Source organism: Lynx canadensis, chromosome B2 (assembly GCF_007474595.2).
Source record: "Lynx canadensis isolate LIC74 chromosome B2, mLynCan4.pri.v2, whole genome shotgun sequence".
Lineage (NCBI taxonomy): Eukaryota > Metazoa > Chordata > Mammalia > Carnivora > Felidae > Lynx > Lynx canadensis.
Window position 1 is genome coordinate 96,713,434 of NC_044307.1, and position 24,218 is coordinate 96,737,651.

General features: G+C 42.2%; 1 protein-coding gene across 1 annotated transcript in view; it reads left to right on the plus strand.

The window, feature by feature from the left end:
- Positions 1-1,850: 1,850 nt before the first annotated feature.
- CRYBG1 (crystallin beta-gamma domain containing 1) overlaps positions 1,851-24,218 on the plus strand; it is a 52,192-nt gene continuing 29,824 nt past the window's right edge. Inside the window, exons 1-6 of the mRNA XM_032593229.1 lie at positions 1,851-2,560; positions 7,663-10,000; positions 13,050-13,097; positions 13,183-13,301; positions 14,971-15,136; positions 18,133-18,272. Coding sequence (XP_032449120.1) covers positions 1,872-2,560; positions 7,663-10,000; positions 13,050-13,097; positions 13,183-13,301; positions 14,971-15,136; positions 18,133-18,272 — 3,500 coding nt within the window. The 5' untranslated portion in view covers positions 1,851-1,871. The remainder of the gene's footprint in view (positions 2,561-7,662; positions 10,001-13,049; positions 13,098-13,182; positions 13,302-14,970; positions 15,137-18,132; positions 18,273-24,218) is intronic.

The following is a 24,218-nucleotide window of genomic DNA, read 5'->3' on the forward strand; positions in this document are numbered from 1 at the left end:
TTTCGGGTGAGGGCCAGAGCGGCCAGATGGCTTTTGGGGGGAGAGGGGGAAACCAGCAGGCGTTTGAATGCCCGCCTGTTTCTCCCATTGGAGGAGTGCGGGGCCCGCCCCTCCGGGAACCGCAGGTGTGGCTATGGGCGGGCCCAGGTGCTAGAATCCTGGTTTTCCTAAGAGCTTTCATTTGCAGTTCTATTGAACCCAGGCGGCTTCCTTCTGTTCTAGAAAGGACTGCTAGAGCTTTTTCCTGGTTTTCCTTCCTTACTGCAAAAAGAAAGGAGGTGTTTCAAAAACAAAAAAAACACCCCCCTTAAGATACTTTAGTGCCTTTACTGATGCCCTGTAATCACGCATGTCAGTTTTGAAATTGCAGCTTTATTGGGGAAGGAGGTAAAAAGCAAAAGCTAGAGTCAATTGTTTATTTTGCGTAGGTGATTATTTGGACCTTACGAATTTTTCTCTAATTTTTTTTAACGTTTATTTATTTTTGAGAAACAGAGTGTGAACGGGGGAGGGGCAGAGAGGGAGAGAGGGAGACACAGAATCTGAAGAAGCCTCAGGCTCTGAGCTGTAGCACAGAGCCTGACGCAGGGCTCGAACCCAGGAACTGTGAGATCATGACCTAAGCCAAAGTCGGATACTAAACCGACTGAGCCACCCAAGGGCCGCCCCCCGCCCCCAATTTTTATTTAAAACACAAGACCTAGTTGAAGAACATGTTATTCTAAGTAGTGCCAAACACATCATGGGGCTTAAGAAAAATTAAAAAAGTAAAATCTGGGTTTATTTTGTTGGAATAAATGTAACAAAAACATAACTTTTTAATTTTCAATCAGAGACTGGTCTGTTACCATTTTGGCTTGTAGTTCTGCTATGTACTTACTATTAAAGAGGGGAAAACCCAGATTTTTTATAGTTTCTCTCCCCCAATCCCTTTTATTTTCCAGTCCAGAGCACAACCACCAGAAGAAAACAAAAGGAAGCCGGTTTTGGGGAAACTTGGCAATCTGTTCACGGCAGGAAGGAGAAGGACCAGCAGAAACGGGTTAGAGAGTCCCACCAGCTCCAGTGCGAAATCAGTGTCTCCCAAAGATGTGGCCTCTTCCAAATCCCCAGAAAGAGAGAATGAGAAGAGTAAACCTCTGGGCAACCAACCAAAGCAAACTGACACGTGTGAGGAGGGTTCCCCGCAGGAGAAGCCCCAGGGGTCGGAGGAGCACCCGGAGACTTGTGTACAGGTGGACCCCCCTGACGCCAAGCTGTCACCTTGCACGAGCAGCCAGGCAGCGGCGGCGGCTGGGCAGCAGTGCCATGAACGTGATTCACTCCAATTAGAACCTCTGGAGGCAGAGGGAGAGTCTTTCCCAGGTGCCACCACCGCTGCCAAGCAGCTGCATTCCTCACCAGAGAATTCCTCCAGGCAAGAGAACGCAGAGACGCTGGCCCGCAGCCCGGGGGAGGACGCTTCACCGGGCACTGGCTTCCAGCAGGAGACAGCCCAGGGTGCGAGGAGTGTGCCGGGGTCGCCCACCAGGGAGAGTTCCGGGGCTGGACTACGGGAGGCCACCGACACAGCCCCCCGTGTGTGTGCCGGGGCAGTCCCTGTGGGGCCCCAAGACACGCGCAGCCGCTCCACCGAGGACGCGGCGGCTCCTCCAGGTGACCCACCGGCGGAGGGCGAGGGGAACCGCGCTGGCTCAGCGCAGGCAGACGGCAAAGCCGGGACCCAAGGACAACATTGCCGGCCTGGCGAGCGCACCCATCCCGCCACAGTGTTAACTTTGGACATCTACTTGAGCAAGACTGAAGTGGCACAGGTGGACGAGCCGGTTGCGATTACTCCGGGGGCAGAAGATTTCGGCGATTCCGACGACATGGAGAAGAGGTCCGGCGGCCGCAGGTCGGGCAGGCGGAGAAGGTCGCAGAAATCCACCGACTCCCCCGGGCCCGACACAGCGCCGCCCGACAGCGCGGGCAGGGACGACGCGGTGTTCGACTACGAGGTGGCGCCAAACGCGGCCACCGAGAACGGCTCCGCGGAAAAGAAAGTGAAATCTCCGCGGGCGGCCCCCGACGGGGGCGTTGCCTCTGCTGCGAGCGCGGAGTCCAAGCCCAGCCCCGGTTCCAGAGGGCAGCTCCGCGGGGAGTCGGAGCGCGGCAAGCAGCCGCCGCAGGCCTCGTCTCCCACCAAGAGGAGGGGCAAGAGCCGGGTCTCCGAGGCCGCGCCCACCTCGCCTGCAGGCGGCCCTCGGGCTCCCGCCAAGGAGTCCCCCCCTAAGAGGGCGCCGGCGCCCGACCCGGCCGCCAAGGGTGCCTCGGGGGACAACGGGGAGGAGGCGGCCCGTGTCATCCCCCGCGAGCTCACGGTCAAGAGCAGCTCGCTGCTGCCGGAGATCAAACCCGAGCACAAGAGGGGCCTGCTCCCCAACCACTTCGACGGCCGGGGAGAAGCAAGTCGAAGCAAAGAGCTGGGCAGGTCGGCCGGTGGTTCTGACGCCGAGAGCTTGAAGCCCAGGAACCATTTCGGTGTGGGCAGGTCGACAGTGACCACTAAAGTGACCCTGTAAGTAGCGGCGGGTTGGGGCCTGGTGGAGCTGTGGGTCTCAGCTCACGTGCCGAGGGGCGTTTCCGGGAGGCTCGGGGTCTTTGCGTTTGTGGAAGAGCTCTCTCTCTGCACTGAACTTTCCCCTCTGTGCTGGAAAGAAGTGAAGGGCTAGTTAACGCAGTTTAAGATGGCACTTTGGGAGCCTCCTGGGTTGTTCATTAACTGTTTTGGTAGATTTAAGCTGAATGAATGTAAAAATCTCTTGAGGCTGGATGTTTACATAATTAACTGAAAGAAGACTGCTTGGCCTGACAGGAGCTAAATCTTTATTCAAAATGTACACCAGCATTCTTGGATAGGGCACTCTTGACGCCTATGCAGTAAATTTGAAAACATGGAGCAAACACTCTTCTGTTCACTATGACCCAGTAGCTTTGACGTGGGTGAGTTTAAGATAACTCACATAACTTTTTCTGGAATTTAGTGCAGCTTGAAAGAAAAAAAAATTTTTTTTCTAATTCCTCTTCTTAGAATATTCAGGAGTTGAGAGAGGTGTTTTTGCCCCCAGGTTGAAAAGTAATTCTTAGTTATTGAAATGGAGAAAGGACCAGGTTCTTACTGGGAGACTGTTAAAATGACACATCGGAAGGATCAAGCTCAACAACAGTTTGGCTACCTGCTGTTAAGTTCATTGATTTCCGCCCCCCCCCCCCAAATATTTATTGAGTACCTTTTGTGCATGGTATGGTGCCAGGAACTATGGGGAAAAACTGATACTATGATTCAGTATATTGCCCTTGAGAAGTTTATGGCCCACTCTGGCAGGGCAAGACACAGATAAATATCTCTATGAGGTGATAGCTGTTGGAACTGCGAAGTGGGGTGCTGGCTGTGAAGGCTGGGGAGGTATAAAGCCCGAAGAAATCACACTTGGCTTTCTGGAGATGGGCTTGTTGCGCCTTGATGCTAAATGTGGTTTGTATACGTGGATGGGGTAGGGAGGGCTCTTTTTAGAAATCAAGATTCTCCCCTTGCCATACTCTCACTTCCTCACCTCCCAGTTCGCACCTGTGAAAAATAAACATCTAAACTCCTCAAGTTTTTCCTGCATTTACACATTTACTAAAAGAGCTTGTGTTTTCACAGCATTTTGATGCTTAAACCGAATGGGTTTCATTCTATTTGAACTGTTGGATACATAAGCTTTAGAGTAGGAGGTCTGTTTGGTAAACACTTGAGGGACAACCTGCTTAATGAGTAATTTGAGCTACCTCACCAGCTGCCACCCTGGAGACCTTTGATAAAGTCAGCTATTTATTCTGTAATGGCTGTGTCAGAGAAATAACCAGAGTGAATGATGCCAATTATTTGTAGAAGGCTAGTGTGACGGACATTCAGACCTCCTAAGGGTGAGCCTGAGAAGAGTTGCTGTGTGTGTAGCTGTTTCTTACCCTTACTGGTCTTCCAATCAGAAAACACCAGTGGAAAAACCAGAAATGTTACACTGCTCAGGAGTAAACAAACCTGGGAAGCGATCTTATAATGAAACTCACAGATCTTATAATGAAACTCTTATAAAAGTGACGTTTACTGTACAAGAACTAAACCACATGTCTTTTTCTCCATGCAGATTGTTTTCTACCTAAAACTTTCCCTTTGTCAGGCATTTGGCTTATTTGTGTTTTCCACAGGACGTTGCACTTGGTGAATCGACAAACTATTGAAATGGGAAATTAATTCCTTCTAGTTTTTTTTCTCTTTGATGGATTTTTTTTCCAGTTTTTTTCCTCTGATTGTATTTCAAGAAAAGATGTTACTCAGATTATTTTTAAAAACAATTTGCATCTGAAGTGTTAAAATTATTTTATATTCCCTGAAAGATGACTATGCAGCAGTATGTTTCTTGATGCTTTTAGAAAATTTGCATCTTCAAGTCTCTACCAAGTGTTAAATGTTGTGATTCTTAACAGTGGTATGTTTAGAATATGGAGAATTTTCCTCTGCTAGCCACAGCTTTTAGACACCAGATTTTCCCCTCTCACGTTATAATAAAGGCATTACAACATGAATTACAGAAGCCTTCCTTTTAATCAGTTTGAGCTAGGTTAATTGTAGTGACTCGTGGTAGCAGAACTTAATAGCACAGAAAGTTTGGTTGTAAAATATATTTTGATCTTGGTGTAAATCTTTAATATGTAGATGTGTTTCCTGTCCTTAAGGTAGTTAGTTGTCTAACCTGCAGCATTTTCCATTTACATCACAAGATCTACTTTGATGTTTGACTGTTCCTTGAGCTGATTTGTGAGAATTTTTAAAATGTGTTTTTCCTGGTATGTGAACATCCCTCACTAACTGGTGGCATCTGTAAACTCTGCTTTTCTAATCCACTGGCTTTAGAATTTAATCTTCGAGGCAGTGCTTGTGAGTTAATTTTCCTTTTCAATTTAAGATCTGGGCCCACCATGAGGGAGCCTGGCTATCTTATGGAGATAGATATAGGGGAAAGCAATGCCTAAAAGAATATATCAAATTTAGTATTTAAATAAAATTCCTAAAAATAAAGCCTAAATTCTTAATGCTGTATTTGGGAAGAACTTCTCAAGTCTTCTCTCTCTCTCTCTTTTTTTTTTTTTTTTTTGTAATGTTTATTTATTTATTTTTGAGAGGGGACGGGGGAGGGCAGAGAGAGAGGGAGACAGAGAATCCCAAGCAGGCTCCGCATTGTCAGAGGCTCAGAGCCTGACATGAGGTCATGACCTGAGCCAAAATTAAAAGTCAGATGCTTAACTGATTGAGCCACACAGGCGCCCCTCAGTCTTCTCATTTTGTCCCAAAGGATAAGGAATCTCTCCCAAAGTCCTACTGCCTGTTCCTTCAAAAGGCTCCTCCTTCCTGAAGGCCAGTGAATCCATGTGGAGGCACCATGAGATTTCAGTGCTTCTCTACTTTGTATTCCCATTATCAAGGTGGCCTCCAAAATATGATGGCTTAATTTTATAGATCTCGTGATAATTCATTAACTTCTTGAATATGTAAAGCTGGGAAGGACCAGATTTGGTCCCTGAGGTCTGGAGAAGCAGAAGAGTTGAGTGGTCAGGAGCATGGCATCTGAAACCAGAACACCTGGTTTCAAATTATGACCCTGTCACTCACTAGCTGTGTGACTTCTGGCAAAATACCTACCTTCTCTAGGCTTTAATTTCCTCGTCTTAAAAGAGAATGTATAAAATTGTACATTAGGCAAGCACAGTGTTTCTCAAGTTGTGTCAGTGATTGTTAGTGGTTAGTATCTCTTCGTTTTATAAACCACGAGACCTGTGGTTTAGACATTTTTTTGTTTTTAGCTTTGGAGTCCATTTTTCTAGGAAAGCTTATATAAAAGTGCTGTATGAAGCAGATAAGTAGAAATGATTCTGGTTGAAAGGAGTGAGGCTGGCCAGCAGCCCCTTTCATCAGTCTCTATGGTCCCTACTGTAGCCATTGAAGAGAACTCCAAGAATTCCTTCAGCCATAACTTGGGGTGTGTGGGGTGCAGTGAGGAACTCTGTTCTAAACTATCTAGTTCGTTTGTGCTTTGCAGATAGAGAAGGTAGCCAGTCCAGTGAGTTAACTTGACCAAGCTCACACAGATAATTAGTGTTAAGAGCTAGGACCAGAGCTGGCTAATGTCATACAGAGAACATGTTGTTTCTCAGAAAGAAGACAGTATGTACATTCAAAGATTTTTGATTTCCACGAGAGGGTAATTACAACCAAGAAAAGTAATAGTTTATAGAGCAAGGGGAAACTCCCTTTGCCCAAAAAATGATGACAAAACCAACAATTGAGTAATGAAAGTAAATTATGGTACATCTATATGATGAAACTTTTATGTAGACTTATAAAAAACTTTTCAAATTTTTTAGTAACTTAAAAAGTGTTAAAAATGTGAAATATAAGATTAATCTTTTTCTGAAAGATGAGATCTGAAGCTCTGTGGACAGAATCATCCCAATTCTGTTAAAAAATATTTTACTATACATACAGATTCTGAATTATACTAAAATGTTAACAGGGAGATTGAGTGGTAGGATTGTGAGTGATTTTTCATTTTTATATTTTCCAAACGTTCTGTAGTGAACACACTTACATAATCAGAATAAAGTTACATGAAGGAAGATGGAGGGAATAAAATATCCAAAGAGGTAAATAATAGATAAATATTTTTATAATCTAGCTTTGTGAAATAATGTTTAAAAAGTTATGATGAAATGAAAATATTCAACTGATGTTTACAATGATATGTAAAAATCATTTACATATTTAAAATAAGGGAGTACATTAAATATTTAAATTCATGCTAATGTTCTTCAGGCCCTAAGATGTCTTCAGACTCTAGTGTTGAGCACTGTGCTCACATACTAGGTACTTGATAAACTTGCTAACCTCCTACCTCCAGACTTGCTTAGTTAAATCATATAGAAGCAAAACATCCGTTAAAAATAGTTGATAGTGTGAGGCACCTGGGTGGCTCAGACAGTTAAGCCTCTGACTCTTGGTTTCGGTTCAGGTCATGATCTCATGGTTCTTGAGTTCAAGCTCTACGTTGGGCTCTGTGCTGACAGTGCAGAGCCTGCTTGGGATTCTCACTCTCCCTCTCATTCTGCCCCTCCCCAACTCACACTGTCTCTGTCTCTCTCAAAAATAAACTTTAAAAAAGAATAAAAATAGTTGATAGAGTCTTTAGGATTGTTTAAAAATAGTCTCATGAGGTTAAAAAAATAATAATAATAATTAAAAAAAAAAGTCTCATGAGGGGCACCTGGGTGGCTCAGTCGGTTAAGCGTCCCACTTCAGCTCAGGTCATGATCTCACGGTTTGTGAGTTCGAGGCCCGCATCGGCCTCTGTGCTGACAGCTCAGAACCTGGAGCCTGCTTCAGATTCTGTGTCTCTGTCTCTCTGCCCCTCCCCCACTCGTGCTCTATTTCTCTGTGTCTCAAAATTAAATAAGCATTAAAAAAAATAGTCTCATGAAGAAACGAATGTTCTATACCAGAAAGATGTTGGTTTTGGAATAAATTGGTATGTTCACTTTTTAAAACTAGGCCAATAACTTTATCTTCCTGCTTTATTTTTGCAGCCCTGCCAAGCCCAAACATGTGGAACTAAATCTTAAAACCCCTAAGAATCCTGACAGCTTGGGAAATGAGCATAATCCATTTAGCCAGCCAGTTCATAAAGGAAACACTGCCAACAAAATCTCCTTGTTTGAAAACAAACGGGCAAACAGTAGTCCAAGACATGCTGACATTCGAGGCACAAGGAACACTCCTGCCTCTAATAAAACATTTGTCGGGAGGGCGAAGCTGAACTTAGCCAAAAAAGCCAAGGAAATGGAGCAATCCGAAAAGAAAGTAATGCCAAGTAGTCACCAGAATGGTATGCGGGTGAAGGAAACCTCTGCAGAATCCAAAGTTACTGAAGAGGAGATTGCACCAGCAGCCGGGAGCCCCCGTGCAGGAGGATCGGAAGGTGAGCCCGCCGAGGGTCAAGCTCTTGGTTGTCCGCTTACCCAAGGTGATAGAGCAGATGTGCAAACAGATGCTGGCTGCCCTTCCGAAGCAGTGGTTACTGCTCTGATTCCTGTTAAGGACCACAAGCTCTTAGGAGAGGATGACTCAAAGCCTGCAGACAGCAAAAGACTTGTACTCAAAAATATGACTGATCCAGCAGAAGACATTCCCGCCCTTCTTGATACCAAAGAGTCCCCTCCAACAGCCGGACCAAAGCCCCAGGATACGTTTTCTGACTCACAGCCCCCAGCTGAGTCATCTAACGGGCCTTCTCTTTCACAGCCTGCACCCAAAGACACATGTGTTGAAGCTCCCACGAGCAATTTTCCATGCACTGATCTAAAAGTGTCAGAAAACCATAATGGATGTGTTCTGCCCGTGTCACAAAAGAATGATGAGAACGTGCCCCCCTCCAAACTTGCAGGAGAAGGAGGAGAAGCAAGCCCTCCTTTGTCCACAGAGCACAGCCCGGGAGCCGTGGGCACCGAGGGTCCGTCCAAGGTCCTTGTCCAGGTCCGATCCTTCATGCTCCCCGTGGAGAACACCCAGGATGTAGGCCCCCAGGTCCTCTCAGAGATCTCTGCAGTTAGAGAAGCACAGTTGCCAAGTTGTCACAACGATGAACTTGAAGTGGTTTCTGTTGCAAGCTGTGCTCCCCAGAAAGAGGAAGTTCTGGGCAACGAGAGCACATCACCCAAACACACTCACTGCAAAGAGGAACACGCAGCGAAATCTGGCCCACAAGTTATGCCGCCAGAACCAGAGAAAACTCTGCCTATCCAGGCTCAAAGTCAGGGCGACAGAAGAGCCCCGAAGACTGAATCCAGCCCCGTCAGCTCCTCCGGTGACCGAAATCCTTCAGAAGCTCCTCAAAGTCCACATCGGAATGTTGTGAATGGCCAGGACAGCCCTGCCAGTCTTTTGAACATTTCTGCTGGTAGCGATGATAGTGTATTTGATTCTTCTTCCGATATGGAAAAATTCACTGAAATTATCAAAAAGATGGACAGCACGGTCTGTGTGCCTCAGAAGAAAAAGAAGTCCAGGGTGCCAAACTCTTCTGCCCCTCACTTTGTCATGCCTCCTATTCACGAGGACAATTTGGAAAAGGTGTTAGATCCCAACGTGTTTACCTTTGGTTTGGGGAAGAAAAGGGAAAACCAGCCAGAAATGTCACCGGCCTTACAGCTGATGCAGAACCTTGACACAAAATCCAAACTGAGGCCCAAACGTACATCCACCGAGCAGAGTATTCTCTTCAAGTCCTTGTACGCTCACACTAATGGGAAAGACGAACCTCTGCTGGCTCCAGAAACAAATGACAAAGAGAACAAAGAGATTACAAATGGGGGCGTTAAGAGATCTAGGCTAGAAAAAAGTGCACTCTTCTCAAGCATGTTATCTTCTTTACCACACGACAAAATCTTTTCTCCCTCTGTGACATCAGTCAGTACTATGACCACATCTTTCGGTGCTTCTCAGAACAGTTCTCTTTCTCGGTCTTTGCCGTTGCAGCCCGGGGCCGAGGGTGCCCCGCCCTGCGGTTCAGACAAAGAACAGCCAAACCTTCCAGCCAACAGCGTAAAGGTCTTCAACTTCAACACCACAAATCCGTCTCCTTTGGGTTTGAAAAGTCCAGGCTACATGGAGAAATACCTGCCAAAAGAGGAACCCAACGAAGATCTGGGCGCACGAAGCAATCCACACTTGCCAGAAATGAAATTTTCTGAATTTTCTAAACTGAAGAACAGCGATGATCTGGAAAAAGCTAATCACGTCGAAAGTGTTCTTAAGTCAAACTTGCCAAACTATGGAAATAGCGACACAGACTTGATGGGTCTTTTCAAATCTGGCCGGTTTGACCCAAGCGTGTCTTTTTCTGCAATGTCATTATCAGATCCAACCGTAAGTAGCAACATATTACCATTTATTGGGGGTGTTTATGAAATGAGAGGAGAGAGAGATGACAAGCCATTCGTGTTCTTTCAAATGGGTGTGCGTGTGAATGAGAGTTTGCTGTTCATTTATCACATTGAAAACCTACTATGTGTAGAAGAGACTGCTAGGGAGGAAGAAGGGTACTTAGATTCTGTCTTCAAGGTCTTAGTAGTGTAGCAGGAAAAATGAGCTACAAATATTTTAAAGCTAATGAATTTATATGTTGTATTCTGAAAGGTGTAGGTAAGGTACCTTGAGAGTTCAGAGACAGACCAGATGTTCTCTCTTACCTGGTTCTGCGCAAAAATGCTCCGTGTCGTACTTAGAATTTTGAATATTTGTAAAGCTGTTTCATTTATTGAAAAAAGCCCCCACCAAGAAATCTTCCTAATCCCTTCTCTTGTGATGTAAGATTCACTCTTTCTTCCCATAAGTAGCAATAGATGATTATCCCATATAATCCAGGAACTAATTTCTCTTTATTTGGAAGTTTCATCAGGGAAACATTTTTTCCTACAGAGGTGTGGAAGCATAAAGGCTTTTGGTCTGCACTGAATCTTTCCCTCAATGTGATAGAGAGGGCAGCAGAACAGGATTTTGAGGAACAATTATGATTTCTCCATCTTCCTTTACCTGATTTCCAGAAGTTGTTTTCTTTACTGAGTTTTTGGTGCGAATGTGTCTTTCTGTTACCTCACTTAATGCTCAAGTGGAGGGAAGACCATGGATGAGGAAGGCAGAATGTAAGTTCCAGAGGACAGCTGTGCTAGCCCCCAAACTGGAGCGGACCTCTGTTCCGGTCGCCTCACACAGCCAGTCAATTCCGATCCTGTGCCCCCTTCCTCATTTTACAGGGAGTACGGCACGTTTCTGTTTGCTGCGTGGCCTTCGGCTCGAGCCTGTCATAGAATATAATTTTGGAAGCTCTTTCAAAATGTACGGTTGGGTATCCCGTGGAAGTTCAGATCCCTCTTTTCAAAAATTTGCAAACTTTTTGGTCTCAGGACACTTTCCTATTTAAAAATTGTTGAGGACACCGAAGAGCTTTTGTTCATATGGGTTCTGCTTATTGGAATTTATTACATTAGAAATTAAATCCTGCCATTTGCAGCAACGTGGTGGAACTGGGAGGGTATTATGCTGAGTGAAATAAGTCGGAGAGAGACAGATATGTTTCCACTCATATATAGAAGTTGAGAAACTTAACAGAAGACCATGGGGGAAGGGAAGGGGAAGAAATAGTTTCAAACAGAGAGGGAGGCAAACCTTAAATACAGACTCTTAAATACAGAGAACAACCTGAGGGTTGATGGGGGGGTGGCGCACAGGGGAGAGGGGAAAATGGGTGATGAGCATTGAAGAGGGCACTTGTTGGGATGAACACTGGATGTTGTGTGTGGACGATGAATCACAGGAATCTACCCCCAAACCAGGAGCACACTGTTTATACTGTATTTTAGCCAAATTGACGATAATATTAAAAAAAAAAAAAAGAAAGAAAAGAAATTAATACTAAGAAAAGTTTAAGTCATGAGAACACACAAGCACCTTCTATTAAGGCATCAGAGAAGTTATGCCATCACATGTCCTGGACCATCTGGAAAATTCTACCATGCTCTTGTGAGAGAAAGAGACTGAAAAGGAAAATCCCCCCTTCTTAATAAGAAGTGTTCTCATAATATGAGAACACTTTTGACCTCAGTGACTTCCTGAAAGGTTTTTGGGGATCCTTCAAGGGCCCCGGGACCACGCTTTGAGAACCACTGCTGTAAACAAACAAAATTGAATCAGCACATAGCGCTCAGAAATCATAAGATTTTTGAGTGTTTCTCTCAAGCGCAAAATTTCCACTGGTCTACTTCCCATTCATTCCAGCCTTATTTTCTCTTTTTAATCATTCTTTGATCACTTCTCTTATTTGACAGCAGTCTGGTGAGTCTGACAACAGAATACACAGTTTCCCTCTGGAATCTCTTGAAAAATCACGCCAAATCAAGTAAAAAGGAGAAGCAGACAAAGTGCTTTATACTTTCTCTAGGTCTTTTTATGATTAAAAAATTTTATTTTTTGTTTTTCCGTAGGTCTTGGGCTTTGTTTATTCTATAACTATTCTGTCTTTATTGTCTTACCTGAATTTTGTTTTAAATTTCAGGCTTTGTCTTCAGCTTATCTACTTCTAATGTGTATATATAAATAAGTATATGCCGTTTGGATTTCTAATAATGCTCTCCTGAGGCCTTCTTGTGGTCTTTGGCATGCTTTCCTGTGCCATGGTGCAAGAGTGATCAGATCAAAGGCAGTCCTTAAAATAAGCATCCTGGTCAGCATTGAAAGTAGTTCATGTTTTATAATATTTTTTCATGTGTAATTACTGTTTTTATTATGCATTTCTGGTTTTACTGGTCTTGTCAGCTCGTCTTGAAAATGATTAATTTTAGAGTCATAAAAAATGTATTTTGTCCATCAAAAAGGGAGGATTCAGTATACTGTGTGTGATATACTTTGTGGTATATACCATAAACCCCCTTTTATGTAGACTAATACTTGTTATGTGATAAGATGTTACTGTGAAAAGACAGTATTTATAGATTCGGATAAGTAAGTATATAAACACTTAAAACTGATGCAGCTTCTTCTAGATACATAATTAATACTTTATAATTTCTCTTGAGATTGTACAGAGATCATCTGAATTATAATTTCTTAGCTGAATTCTTATTCTGTGGACTGATATAAGGTCTGGCTCTTGGGCCCTGAATTTTCTAAATTGGTAGAAATATTCTACCTGTTTAAATGAGAAATTTAAATGGCACATTCAGTTAGAGGAGAAAAAGATCTCTTAATAGTGTTGACTCAAAGAGCACTTCAGTACAGCTTTGGCACAGATCAAGGTGGACTGTTTCAAAACTGATAAATTGTGAGGCAAAAATATGATCTTAAAGGATCATGGGTGGAGAAACTCTGAAGACTTTTACACAGAGTTTAATTTCTTGTGTTTTTGTTCATCTGATTACAGACACTTAGAGGAAGTGTTCCTAATAAAATCAATCCCCGGCCTGGAAAGGTAAGACGATGTTCCGTTTCTAGCCTAGATTTTATTTTAGTCTGATAAAGTCCAATCCTATGCTGCCACTCTCCTTTTCTTATAGGTAGTGATCTACAGGGACCCAGATGTCTCTGAGGAGTGCATTGAAGTTTTCGGTGACATTGAGGATTGTAGCTCTTGGAGCCTCTCTCCGGTGGTAATCGTCAAGGTCGTCAGAGGATGGTAAGAAGGGCACTTTGGGTTCCTGACTTAGAGGGTTTGTGTTTTACATTTTTAATTACCTTTTTGGTCTTCAGTACTCATTTAAAATTATGCCTTTAGCAATGTAAAGGGCAGAAAATACTAGTCTTAGTAGTAAAAGAAATTCATATGTAAGAAATTACGGTTTTTAAATATTTTTTATTTTTACATTTATTTATTTTTGAGAGACAGAGAGAGACAGAGCACAAGCCAGGGAGGGGCAGAGAGAAAGGGAGACACAGAATCCGAAGCAGGCTCCAGGCTCTGAGCTGTCAGCACAGAGCCCAATGGGGGGCTTGAACTCACCAACTGTGAGATCATGACCTAAGCTGAAATTGGACGCTTAACTGACTGAGCCACCCAGGTGCCCCTAAGATATTATAGTTTTTAACCACGTTTCTGATTTATAGAGGTGATGCCTTATTTATGTACAGCTTTCTTTTCCCGTATATCCTCATTTCACACTGCTGGGACTAATGCACATCAGAGTCCACACTAACACTTCTGGTTTATGAATTTTCAGAGACATTGGTAAGAACTTCAATAGTCATGTGGGTAGAATATTAAATATCCTATAAGAAAAGACATTTTGGATGACTAACCTAAAATTTATTTTTCAACTTTTCAGCAACAGGTGGTTTTGATTAAAGGAACTGGTAAAAAAATTATTTACCAGCTTGATGGCTTCTAGGAAATACACAGGAAGTTGAATTAAGAAAAGACATTTTTAATAAATCACTTATCTGGCATAAATACTTATCTTTGGTACCTATCTATAAACTTTTTTGAAATGTGGTTGGGCTTTAGACAATTGTGGTCTAAAAAACTAGTTAGGGTTTTTGTTTGTTTTCTCTTTGATTAAATATGCAACATCTTTCCTGTTAGGTTTTAAATATTTTAATATTTTTCTATATATTCAATGCATTCATTACAAAACTACAATTAGCTGTTCTTAAATTTGACGACTAAAAATACGGCTAAAGACAAATTTTCTATCAATTTTATTTTTAATATGCTAGTGCTTTTTTTTCCCCAACTTTTGTTGGCTTCTCTTTTAAAAGTGTAAGCATCTAAGAGCAGCACTGTCCTATATTAAATGAGATTTTCCTTAGTGTTTGGATGTTTGTTGTTTGGAAGGAGAATTTTAAAATGCTTTCCATTAACATATATTACTTTATATCAATATACCCATTGATATGGTTCTAAAATATAAGTAAAAATCCCTCTAAGAGCAATATCTTCTACATGTATAAGGAGAAAAAAGCATTATAAGAAAAGTCCATTTATCTGATGTAGTACCATTTACAACTGTTCACTAACTGACAATTCTGTAGCACATTAGTGGCTCTACAATGTTCGTATCGACAATCAAAAGTTCTTTTAGATCCTGATATGGTTTTTCGATTATCAGAGGCTTAATTATGCCCAATAAGTTTAGTTTTAGGGAGAGTTTATACATCTTAACTGCCGGAGAATTTCCACAAAATATATATAATAATTGGCTGCAGTGTATATTGTGAGAGAGAGAAGAGAAGGGGAGGAGAGGGAGACAAGAGCAGGGTGGATGGGTGGAGAGGCTATTAGCTAGAATATTTGAGTTATCAAAACCTCATCAAGTGTAGCTAATAGTTTTGCTGTGTTTTACTCTTAGTTGGATTTTGTATGAGAAACCAAATTTTGAAGGGCACTCCATTCCCTTAGAAGAAGGAGAATTGGAACTCTCTGGTCTCTGGTGTATAGAAGATACTTTGGAAGGAAACGAGGAGGCAGAGTCTGCTAAGCCTGTGGTGATTGGTTCACTCAGACATGTAGTCCAGGTAGGTTATGGGAAAACCAGAATCCACTGATTCAGCCAATATTTATCTATTTATTTATTTATTTATTTATTTTGTTTATTCATTTTTGAGAGATAGACGTGAGTGGGGGAGGAGCAGAGAGAGAGGGAGACACAGAATCCAAAGCAGGCTCCAGACTCTGAGCTGTCAGGACAGAGACCGACGTGGGGCTCAAACTCACGAACCATGCGGTCATGATCTGAGCTAAACCGACCTGAACCGGTTAACAGATGTTTAACCTACTCAGCAACCCAGGCGCCCCTGATTCAGCAAATATTTATTGAATGCCAAGGATGATACTTACTTTGAGAGAAAAATTCACTTTATGACATAAGTGAATGGGAAAAACAGTTGATTGGTGCTCCATGGATATATTTTCCATACATTTGTACACTTGAAATGAATTAGAAGAAACATTCTAGTTGATTAGTCTTTTTTTTTTCATGATGAATTTGGAAGATTGATTTCTTACTCCTGTCCCCCATCCCCATCTCCAAATGTATTTTACTTAATAACCTGATTTTGATGAATTCTATATGAGTAAGTTTTTCTTTTACTTAGTGTTTTGGTTGCTGTGTGAGTTATTTTTTTTATTGTTATTTTTTAATGCTTATTTATTTTTGAGAGAGAGAAAGCGTGAGTGGGGGAGGAGCAGAGAGAGAGGGAGACACAGAATCCGAAGCAGGCTCCAGGCTCTGAGCTGTCAGCACAGAGCCCCACGCAGGGATCGAACTCACAAACCTTGAGATCATGACCTGAGCCGAAGTCAGATGCTTAACTGAGTGAGCGACCCAGGTGCCCCAGTTGCTGTGTGAGTTCTGATTACCTTGAGTGGCTTACAGGAATTTTATTTTGGAAAAATAAATAATCCCCAAATAATTCAGTTGATAGTTCAACTCTGGGATTTCATGTGGGTGTAAGAACAGTAGGTACTTAAAGTCACTTTAGGGACTGGGTAAAATGTCTTGGTTCCTTATCTGTTGATGAGGAAGTTGTATCTGTCTGTCTTTGTGGCTGTTGGAATTTGATGATTCTTTACCTTTAAAAATGTAGTTAATGGTATCTTCCAAGTGGAAAATTAAAACCCCATTTGTGTAACAGATGGGCATTAGGGTGCAGTAGGGAGATAAGGAATGTTACAAAATGAGAATGAGTAAGAATGAGTAACAGCTTTTGGCAGAGGAAAATATCACTTGTTTCTTAAATCAACATTTCTGAGTGACTTCAATGATCATTGGTATTCTAAGTGATTTATCTTTTAATAGTTTTAAGTATGTAATGTGATAAACCTTAAAACATTGAGGAACCCCATTTTAAAATGTGATAGACAGGGGCGCCTGGGTGGCTCAGTCGGTTGAGCCGTCTGACTTCTGCTCAGGTCATGATCGCACAGTTTGTGAGTTCGAGCCCCACTTTGTGCTGATAGCTCAGAGCCTGGAACCTGCTTCGGATTCTGCGTCTCCCTTTCTCTCTGCCCCTCCCCCGCTCACATTCTGTCTGTCTCAAAAATAAATATTCTTAAAAATTAAAAATAAAATGTTATAGTCATGGGATAATTAACCTGCCCTTTTTATTTATTGCTCAAATAATACTGGTAATAAAGCAATGTTTAACCTATCACCCCAATCCCACCATCATGAGATATTTTCTCGTAATTATTCTAAATTCCCTGCTCCATCTTGGCCAATTCCATTTTCTGTAGTTATAATCATGATACAGGTACAGTGCTGTTTTCCTTTTTTCACTTAAAACTGTGGTTGGCAATCCTTTTTCTCTCTATATATAATTTTCCTGAAGATCACACTCCCTTTGGTGACCTCTCTTAGTGAGGTGCAATGGTATCAGAATCTGGTGGGTGAGGGTTCAGGTGCTCTCCAGAGCTGGAGGGTAAATAAAGGCAGTGAAGCATATTGGTAAAGAGGCACCTCCTATCTTGCCTGGTAAGAGCCAACTTAATGCACTTAATGCTTTTCGTGTTACTTATTATATGGTTTGAGGTTTCCATGAAATGATGTACCATCATTTATTTTACCTTCTTTTTGTGGGAATTGGTTGTTTTTAGTTTTTTACTCTTTTAAATTACGCTGTATGAACATTTTTGTGCATTTAGTCATTTATAAATTTCTGATTTATTTAATTAGGGTGAATTTTTCTGAATGGTGTCATGCTAAAGGGTAGGGACACTTATGACTCCTGATACGTTACGATTTTTTTTTTCCAACGGACTGTGGTTGCTTAAACATGAACATAAGTCACTACATAGTTAAGAGGGTCACCTTTTTAGTGCATTAAATTTGTTCCTTTTGGTTATGTTTAAAAGAGCCTCCCCTGAGCCAACCTAAGTGTCATTTCTTCTGTATCTCAGTTCACCTAGCTCAGCAAGATTAGAGTTCAATAAATGTTTGATTAGCACTTAGGCACTCAGCCAGGAGAGGCCTTTTGAAGTATGTTTGCTGGGCAGGACATGGAACAGTGACCACAGTCATAAATGTGTACCTTTGCTTTAACAACTTAGACCAAACCACCATCGTAGAGCTTTGATCATAGTCAAGGAGAGTTACCATAAGGGGTTTGTTCATAGGCACAAAACGGCAGTTGAGGAAGGCTCCAAATGCAGCCCCTCTATGGACTCTAGAGCCTCTGGAGTTGGATGGTCATTTCTGAGGAGAGCAACTAAAACTCCTGTCACCAAGGAAAGCCAAGCAGTGTTTTCAGTGAGGATGAGAGGAATAAATATGTTCCAGAACATTTATGGGGATCTTTTCTGAGGTATATGGCCAAAGCAACATGGCTGCCCCAAAAGACCACATATTATTAAGTCATGGGTGAAAACAGGGAAGGGATAAATGGCAGGTGCTCTATGAAATGTATGTGTATATTTAAAGTTTATTTTAATTATTTAAAAAAAATAACGAGCTTATTGTAAAGTACATGCTGTAATTATTATCATATACGTGTACTTCTTTTTCTTCCTTCAGGATTACAGAGTTAGTCAGATTGACTTATTTACTGAACCAGAAGGGTTAGGACTCCTAAATTCCTACTTTGACGACACTGAAGAGATGCAGGGGTTTGGTATCATGCAGAAGACTTGTTCCATTAAAGTACACTGGGGCACGTGAGTATTTTATTTCAGATGCAATTTTAATGAAGCTTTTTTGTGAGTGTACTAATGGAAGGACTTAAGTTACTCTCTGATTTGTTGTCCTGTTAAGTAATGATCGACTAAAAGGGTTTTTTTTTCCAGATGGCACATAAAATTCTGCTGCTTTTGTACCTATGTCACTATGGTTCAGCTCTCTTCTAAACAATAACGATTTCTTGGAGGAAGTGCAGGGGAGGAAAAAACTGCGTTTTTAATGTTGGGATTTCCTTATCACAGAGGAACCTGATTCATTCCAAGCTGTGTAACAGATTTTGCCTTCATGGTAATTCAAAGGAGGTAATTCAAAGCATGTGTTCCTGATACTTCAGGAGGCCCTCCAAGGCCAACACACATGGTACTTGACTTCCTTGAACATTTTCACACAATGCTGTCCAGAGCCCTTACGAGGTTGGTTTCACAAATTGCAGGAAACTGCAAGAGTGTTTTGAAGGAAGTGGGGAATATCTCAGATGGGGGGAATTAGGACAGAAAGTGCAGGCGGCAGTCCCGAGTATCGAGTGTCGTGGTCTCTGAAGTGGAGCAAACAGCCCAGGGCATGGGAAAGACATCCACTGAGATGCAAGAAAACACGCTGAAGCTTCTCTATATTTCTTTCATGCATTCATTTTTTTTTTAATTTTTTTTTCAACGTTTTTTTATTTATTTTTGGGACAGAGAGAGACAGAGCATGAATGGGGGAGGGGCAGAGAGAGCAGGAGACACAGAATCGGAAACAGGCTCCAGGCTCCGAGCCATCAGCCCAGAGCCCGACGCGGGGCTCGAACTCACGGACTGCGAGATCGTGACCTGGCTGAAGTCGGACGCTTAACCGACTGCGCCACCCAGGCGCCCCTCATGCATTCATTTTTTGATGTTACTTTATTTTTGAGAGAGAGAAAGCAAGCAGGGGAGGGGCGGAGAGAGAAAGAGAGAGAGAATCCCAAGCAGGCTCTGCACTATTAGTGGACACAGGGCTCAAACCCACGATCTGTGAGCTCATGACCTGAGCCGAAATCAAGAGTCAGATGGTCAACCAGCCAAGCCACCCAGGTGCCCTGCATTTCATTTAACATCTCCTCCTTTTAAGATTTTATTGTTATGTATGTTTTCTATTCATAATATATTCAGTGATAACATATATAATTTATAAATATTCGGATATTCAGAGAAGGCTCAAAAGTTTTCGTCAATGGCATATGCAAAAAACAATACCTGTGTAACGGGTCAGATAGGAAATACTACAAGAAACACGAATCCGAGGAACAGCAATAATGCTGTTTTAGAAGGATGGTCAGGAAAGGTCTCTGGTGACATTTTAAGGAAGGGATGGAGTTAGCAGCCCTTGGGATGTCTGAGAGGGGAGGCTCTGGGGGCGTGTCCCAGGCAGGAAGCCATTGCGAAGCCCTGCTGGGTGTGTTTGGGGAACTACTTAGGGGGTCGAGGTGGCTGGAGAAGAGTGAGCTAGGAGGACTGGGATGGGAGAGAGGCCTCATGTCCTGTCTGCTTTGGGGAGGGATTTTAGATTACTCCAAGTGACATGGTGATCATTTTGATCTAACTTGTTCTTTAGAAAGCTCACTCTAGCCACTATGTAGAAAATAAACTGTAAAGAGGCAAGAGTGGAGGGCACCTGGGTGGCTCAGTCAGTTAAGCATCCCAACTCTTGATTTCGGCTCAGGTCACGATCTCAGGATCATGAGATCGAGTTCTGTCAGGCTTTGTGCTCAGTGCAGAGACTGCTTAAGATTCTTTCTCTCCCTCTGTCTCTGCCCCTACCCCTCTCATGCATGCACGCTAGTGCTCTTCCTCCCTCTCTCTCTCTCTCTCCCTCTCTCTCTCTCTCTCTCTCAAATGAAAAAAAAGAAATAGAGACGAGTGGAAACAAAGAAACCAATTAGGAGGCAGTTGCAATTATATAGGCAAGAGGTTTTGGTGGCTTAGTGCTGGTGAGAAGTGGTCAGATTCTGGATACATTTTCATGGTAGAACTGTCAGCATTTACAGACAGATTGTATGTGGGGTGTGAGGGGCTGAGAAATATCTAGGCTTTGGGATGCCAGCATTTATTGGGATGGAAAAAACAGGAGTTCGGTTGTAAAGAGGTGAAGCTGGTCGTGCCAACTGTACATCCAAGTAAGAGGACAGGAAGGTGACTGGATACAGGGGACTGGGGTTCCAGAGGGAGGCTGGAAATAGAAATTCAAGAGTCCTCAGCACAGAGAAGGTACTTCAGTCGTGCACTGGATAGATCTCAAAGGGAGTAGAGAAGCCATCTGAGCCTTGGGCTTGTTTATATTTAGTGGTTGGGAAGAAAAGGAGGAAGCTAAACAAAAGAAAAGGTCTTCATCTTCGCTGCCTTTAATTTTTTTCCTACATCAAAGAGATCTGTAGATCTTTTTTCTCAAAGTATTAATGTGAAATTGAGAGCAACCACTTTCCTTAGAAAAGAATGAAATAGGCGTCTGCCATAATATTTTAATCTCTGTGTCTGGACGGTTTCATGACTCAGGCTTGGGCTCTGTTGAAGCATAATGAGCTACATCTAAGTAATGTCTCTTACTTCACAGTAAGTTTAACTTGTCTCACAGAGGGGGAGTCCCAAACCTGCTGTAGCGTCCAGTTTATGATGGCTTGTGTGGGGACAGACCTCTTTTTTTCTGGCTGTTCATTTCTATTGCCGTTAGGATAATAGAAAGCTACTTTGGATGTCAGTTCAAAGTTGGGGTCGTTGAACTTGGTTGGCTGGCTTTGGGAACAGGTCATTAGTACTTTTATAGATCTCCAAGGGGAGTCTTGATGGGTTGGGAGAATTCAACTGATAATAAGTACCTGAGCTCATTTTGCTTCTGTTGGTGCACTGGTCCCCTGAACTGACATAAGAGATGTGTTTCCTTAGATTCCGTTAGGAGATTTATCCCAGAACCTATTTACTGTGGGTTAAACTCTTCTACACCTACACAAAATAAGGGTTTTGCTTGCCAAATTCTTACCTGGAAAATTGAATAATTTCTAAAATCTTCTTTCAGATTCTGTTGAGTAGAATTTGTTTTTAAACCTTTGTTTTAATACCTGGCTAATGCTAGTACCCATCCTCCCAGAGGTGAGGGTATATCTTCTTGGCAGGGGGTACATTTCTTTTGAGGGGGTATATTTCTAATAAAGAATTTTGGAACTTTATCAGGAGCATAAAGAGCATGTATTCCACAATGCTCTTTGTTTCCTTGTTTAACTAAGGAAGACTGGCTTTAGTCATTTCCTCAAATTTAGGATTAATTTTTAGCATAACTGGCACTAAAATGCTGCTGTTCTGAACTCAAGAGACAGTTTTTAACGGCCAGATATTCTTTGATGAATTTTATTATGAAATATTTGCTATATACAGAAGAAGATATATATGTGTGAATTATGAAGCCTGGTAATAAGACCGATTCCTGTGTGCCTACCACCGACCTAGCATGGCGTCCACTCACCGTCCCCAGCCCTGGTCCCATCTGCCTGACTCCTCCATACACGTAACCTCGCTCTGGAATTTTGCGTTTTTCTCATACCCTCATTTTACAGTTTTACCCTATAGTATCAGTCCCTGCAGTATTTAGGTCTGCTGTCATAGAGAATATGCCACAATCTGGTTTCGTCTCTGAGCGTTTCTTCAAATCATTTGACTTGTTGCTGTATTGCCTGAGTTTTCTGCATAGTAGGGATTGGGTCTAGAGGTATGGTCACATGCGGATTCGGAAAGGGTCCTTCACGAAGGTGGTGCCACATCTGCCTGTTACCTCACAAAAGGAGGCGGTGCTACCCAGCTTCCCATTAACGATGCTGAGTTTGTTTGGTTAGGTTGGTGCCTCCTACAACTCTCGACTGTAAAGGGACCTTTTTCCCTTTGAGAGCCATAGCTCACCCTCTTTAGAAAAATCTCAAATTCGGCACATTCATATTTAATCTTTTGAGTTTCCAGTTGGTTTCTGTAAATAGCCAACGTTCATGTGTAGCCATGTCTGGAGATAAGACTTAGGATCTGGATGGAAATACTGTTTTTTGGCTTAAGGATAAGTGAACAAGCCAGTGCCTGGGTGGCTCAGTCGATTAAGCATCCAATTCTTGATTTCCGGTCAGGTCATGACCTCACAGTTCAGGGGATCAAGCCCTGTGCCGGGCTCCACGCTGAGCATGGAGCCTGCTTAAGATTTTCTCTCTCTCTGTCTCTCTCTCTCTCTCTCTCTCAAAATAAATAAACTTTAAAAAAAAAAAAAGGTGAGCAAGAGAAGACCAATTTTTTTAATTGTTAAAATTTTCTAATGTTTATTTATTTTTGAGAGAGACAGAGAGTGTGAGCAGGGGAGGGGCAGAAAGAGAGGGGGACACAGACTCTGAAGCAGGCTCCAGGCTCTGAGCTGTCAGCACAGAGCCTGACACGGAACTCAAACCCATGAACTGGGAGATCATGACCTGAGCCAAAGTTGGATGTTCAACCAGCTGAGCCACCCAGGTGCCCTGAGAAGACCTATTTTTCTTGTGTGGCTAAAGGGTATTTTTTTAAAGGGTATTTATAAAAGAATAATTACATGTTTTTAATCAATATATACATAGTCATTGTAAACATACAAATGGATATTGTTGACATAATAACATTTATGGTTTTTTAAAAAGCTCCTACTTTAGAGTTATACTGCTTGTTCATAATGTAGGTAAAAGCTCATTACCTAAGTACATGGGAAAACAAGAGTGCCTTTAGAAACTGAAATAACACTGACACTGCCTGAAGATAGTTTCCCCCTCTCCCGATGGCCTCATGAATAACGTATCTTGTTGGAATAGAATTTAGGAAAAATGAATCATGCTCTGTGTATGAGTTTTCAGATTTCAGAGTCTGCCCAACATTCATAAGTGTGGGTTTAAGTTTCTTAACAGGCCCTTCGTGCTCACTGAGGAAGTCTTTTCAAGTGTATCAGTTTGTGTTCAGTTTTTTTTTTTCTTACAAATTCCCCTTTACCCAAAATTACCTTCCTTCTATACATATTATGTAACTAAATCACATGCTTCAAGAAAAGTGAAATGTTTAGTATCAGATGAATAAAACCCCTCACTCCAACTACAGAAGGAAAGGCTTTGTGAAAGGGTACTGTGGTCAGCAGTATTTCAGGATCTCACCATCACTTGTTTGTGAGCCATCCATGGAGTTTACAGAAAATTCCACCATTCAGTCGGGAGGAGTCATTAGCCTAATAGCAACATTTCTGATGAACCACCATTATTTAGTTAGGGCGTGAAATCAGTGTGTGGTGTGCATGTGTGAGGTTTGAGCTCTAAAAAATATGTAATGCATCCTTACCTGTCATGCTTCAAATGTAGGGAGCTGTAAAGGACCCCAGTCTTAGCCTCTGCTTTCTTATGGGTTAGGGTCCTTGCAGTGCTAATTTTTTAAAAGATAAGCCTTTTTCCTCTTAATTTTTTATTGATGTATATGTAACAAGATTTGTACCAAAAAATGCACAATAAATCATAAGTGTATAACCTGAGTGAATTTTCAAAGTATAAACATCATGTAGATCAAGAAATAGAACCAGTATTTGTGGATTTCTAGAACATACCCCCAGTATAACTACCATCCTGACTTCTAACAATGTGGATTAGTTTTCATCCCCACACATACACCACTCAGTCTGTCAACGTGTGTGTGTGTGTGTGTGTGTATTGACAGGTCTTCAGTAGGATTTTGATTGTAAATCCCTGTATGATTAGTGAGTCTAGAGAAGTTACTGATTTATCCAAGGGAATCTTTAACAAAACCTGTCATCTAAAATGTGCCTTGGGCCAGAAGAAAGCAAAGAGGGTGAATGAGGCCCATTTTGCTGGTAAAAGATTTTATTTGCAGCCATTCTCTCCTTGGTATGGTGTTCTGGGGTACCTGGAATACCCC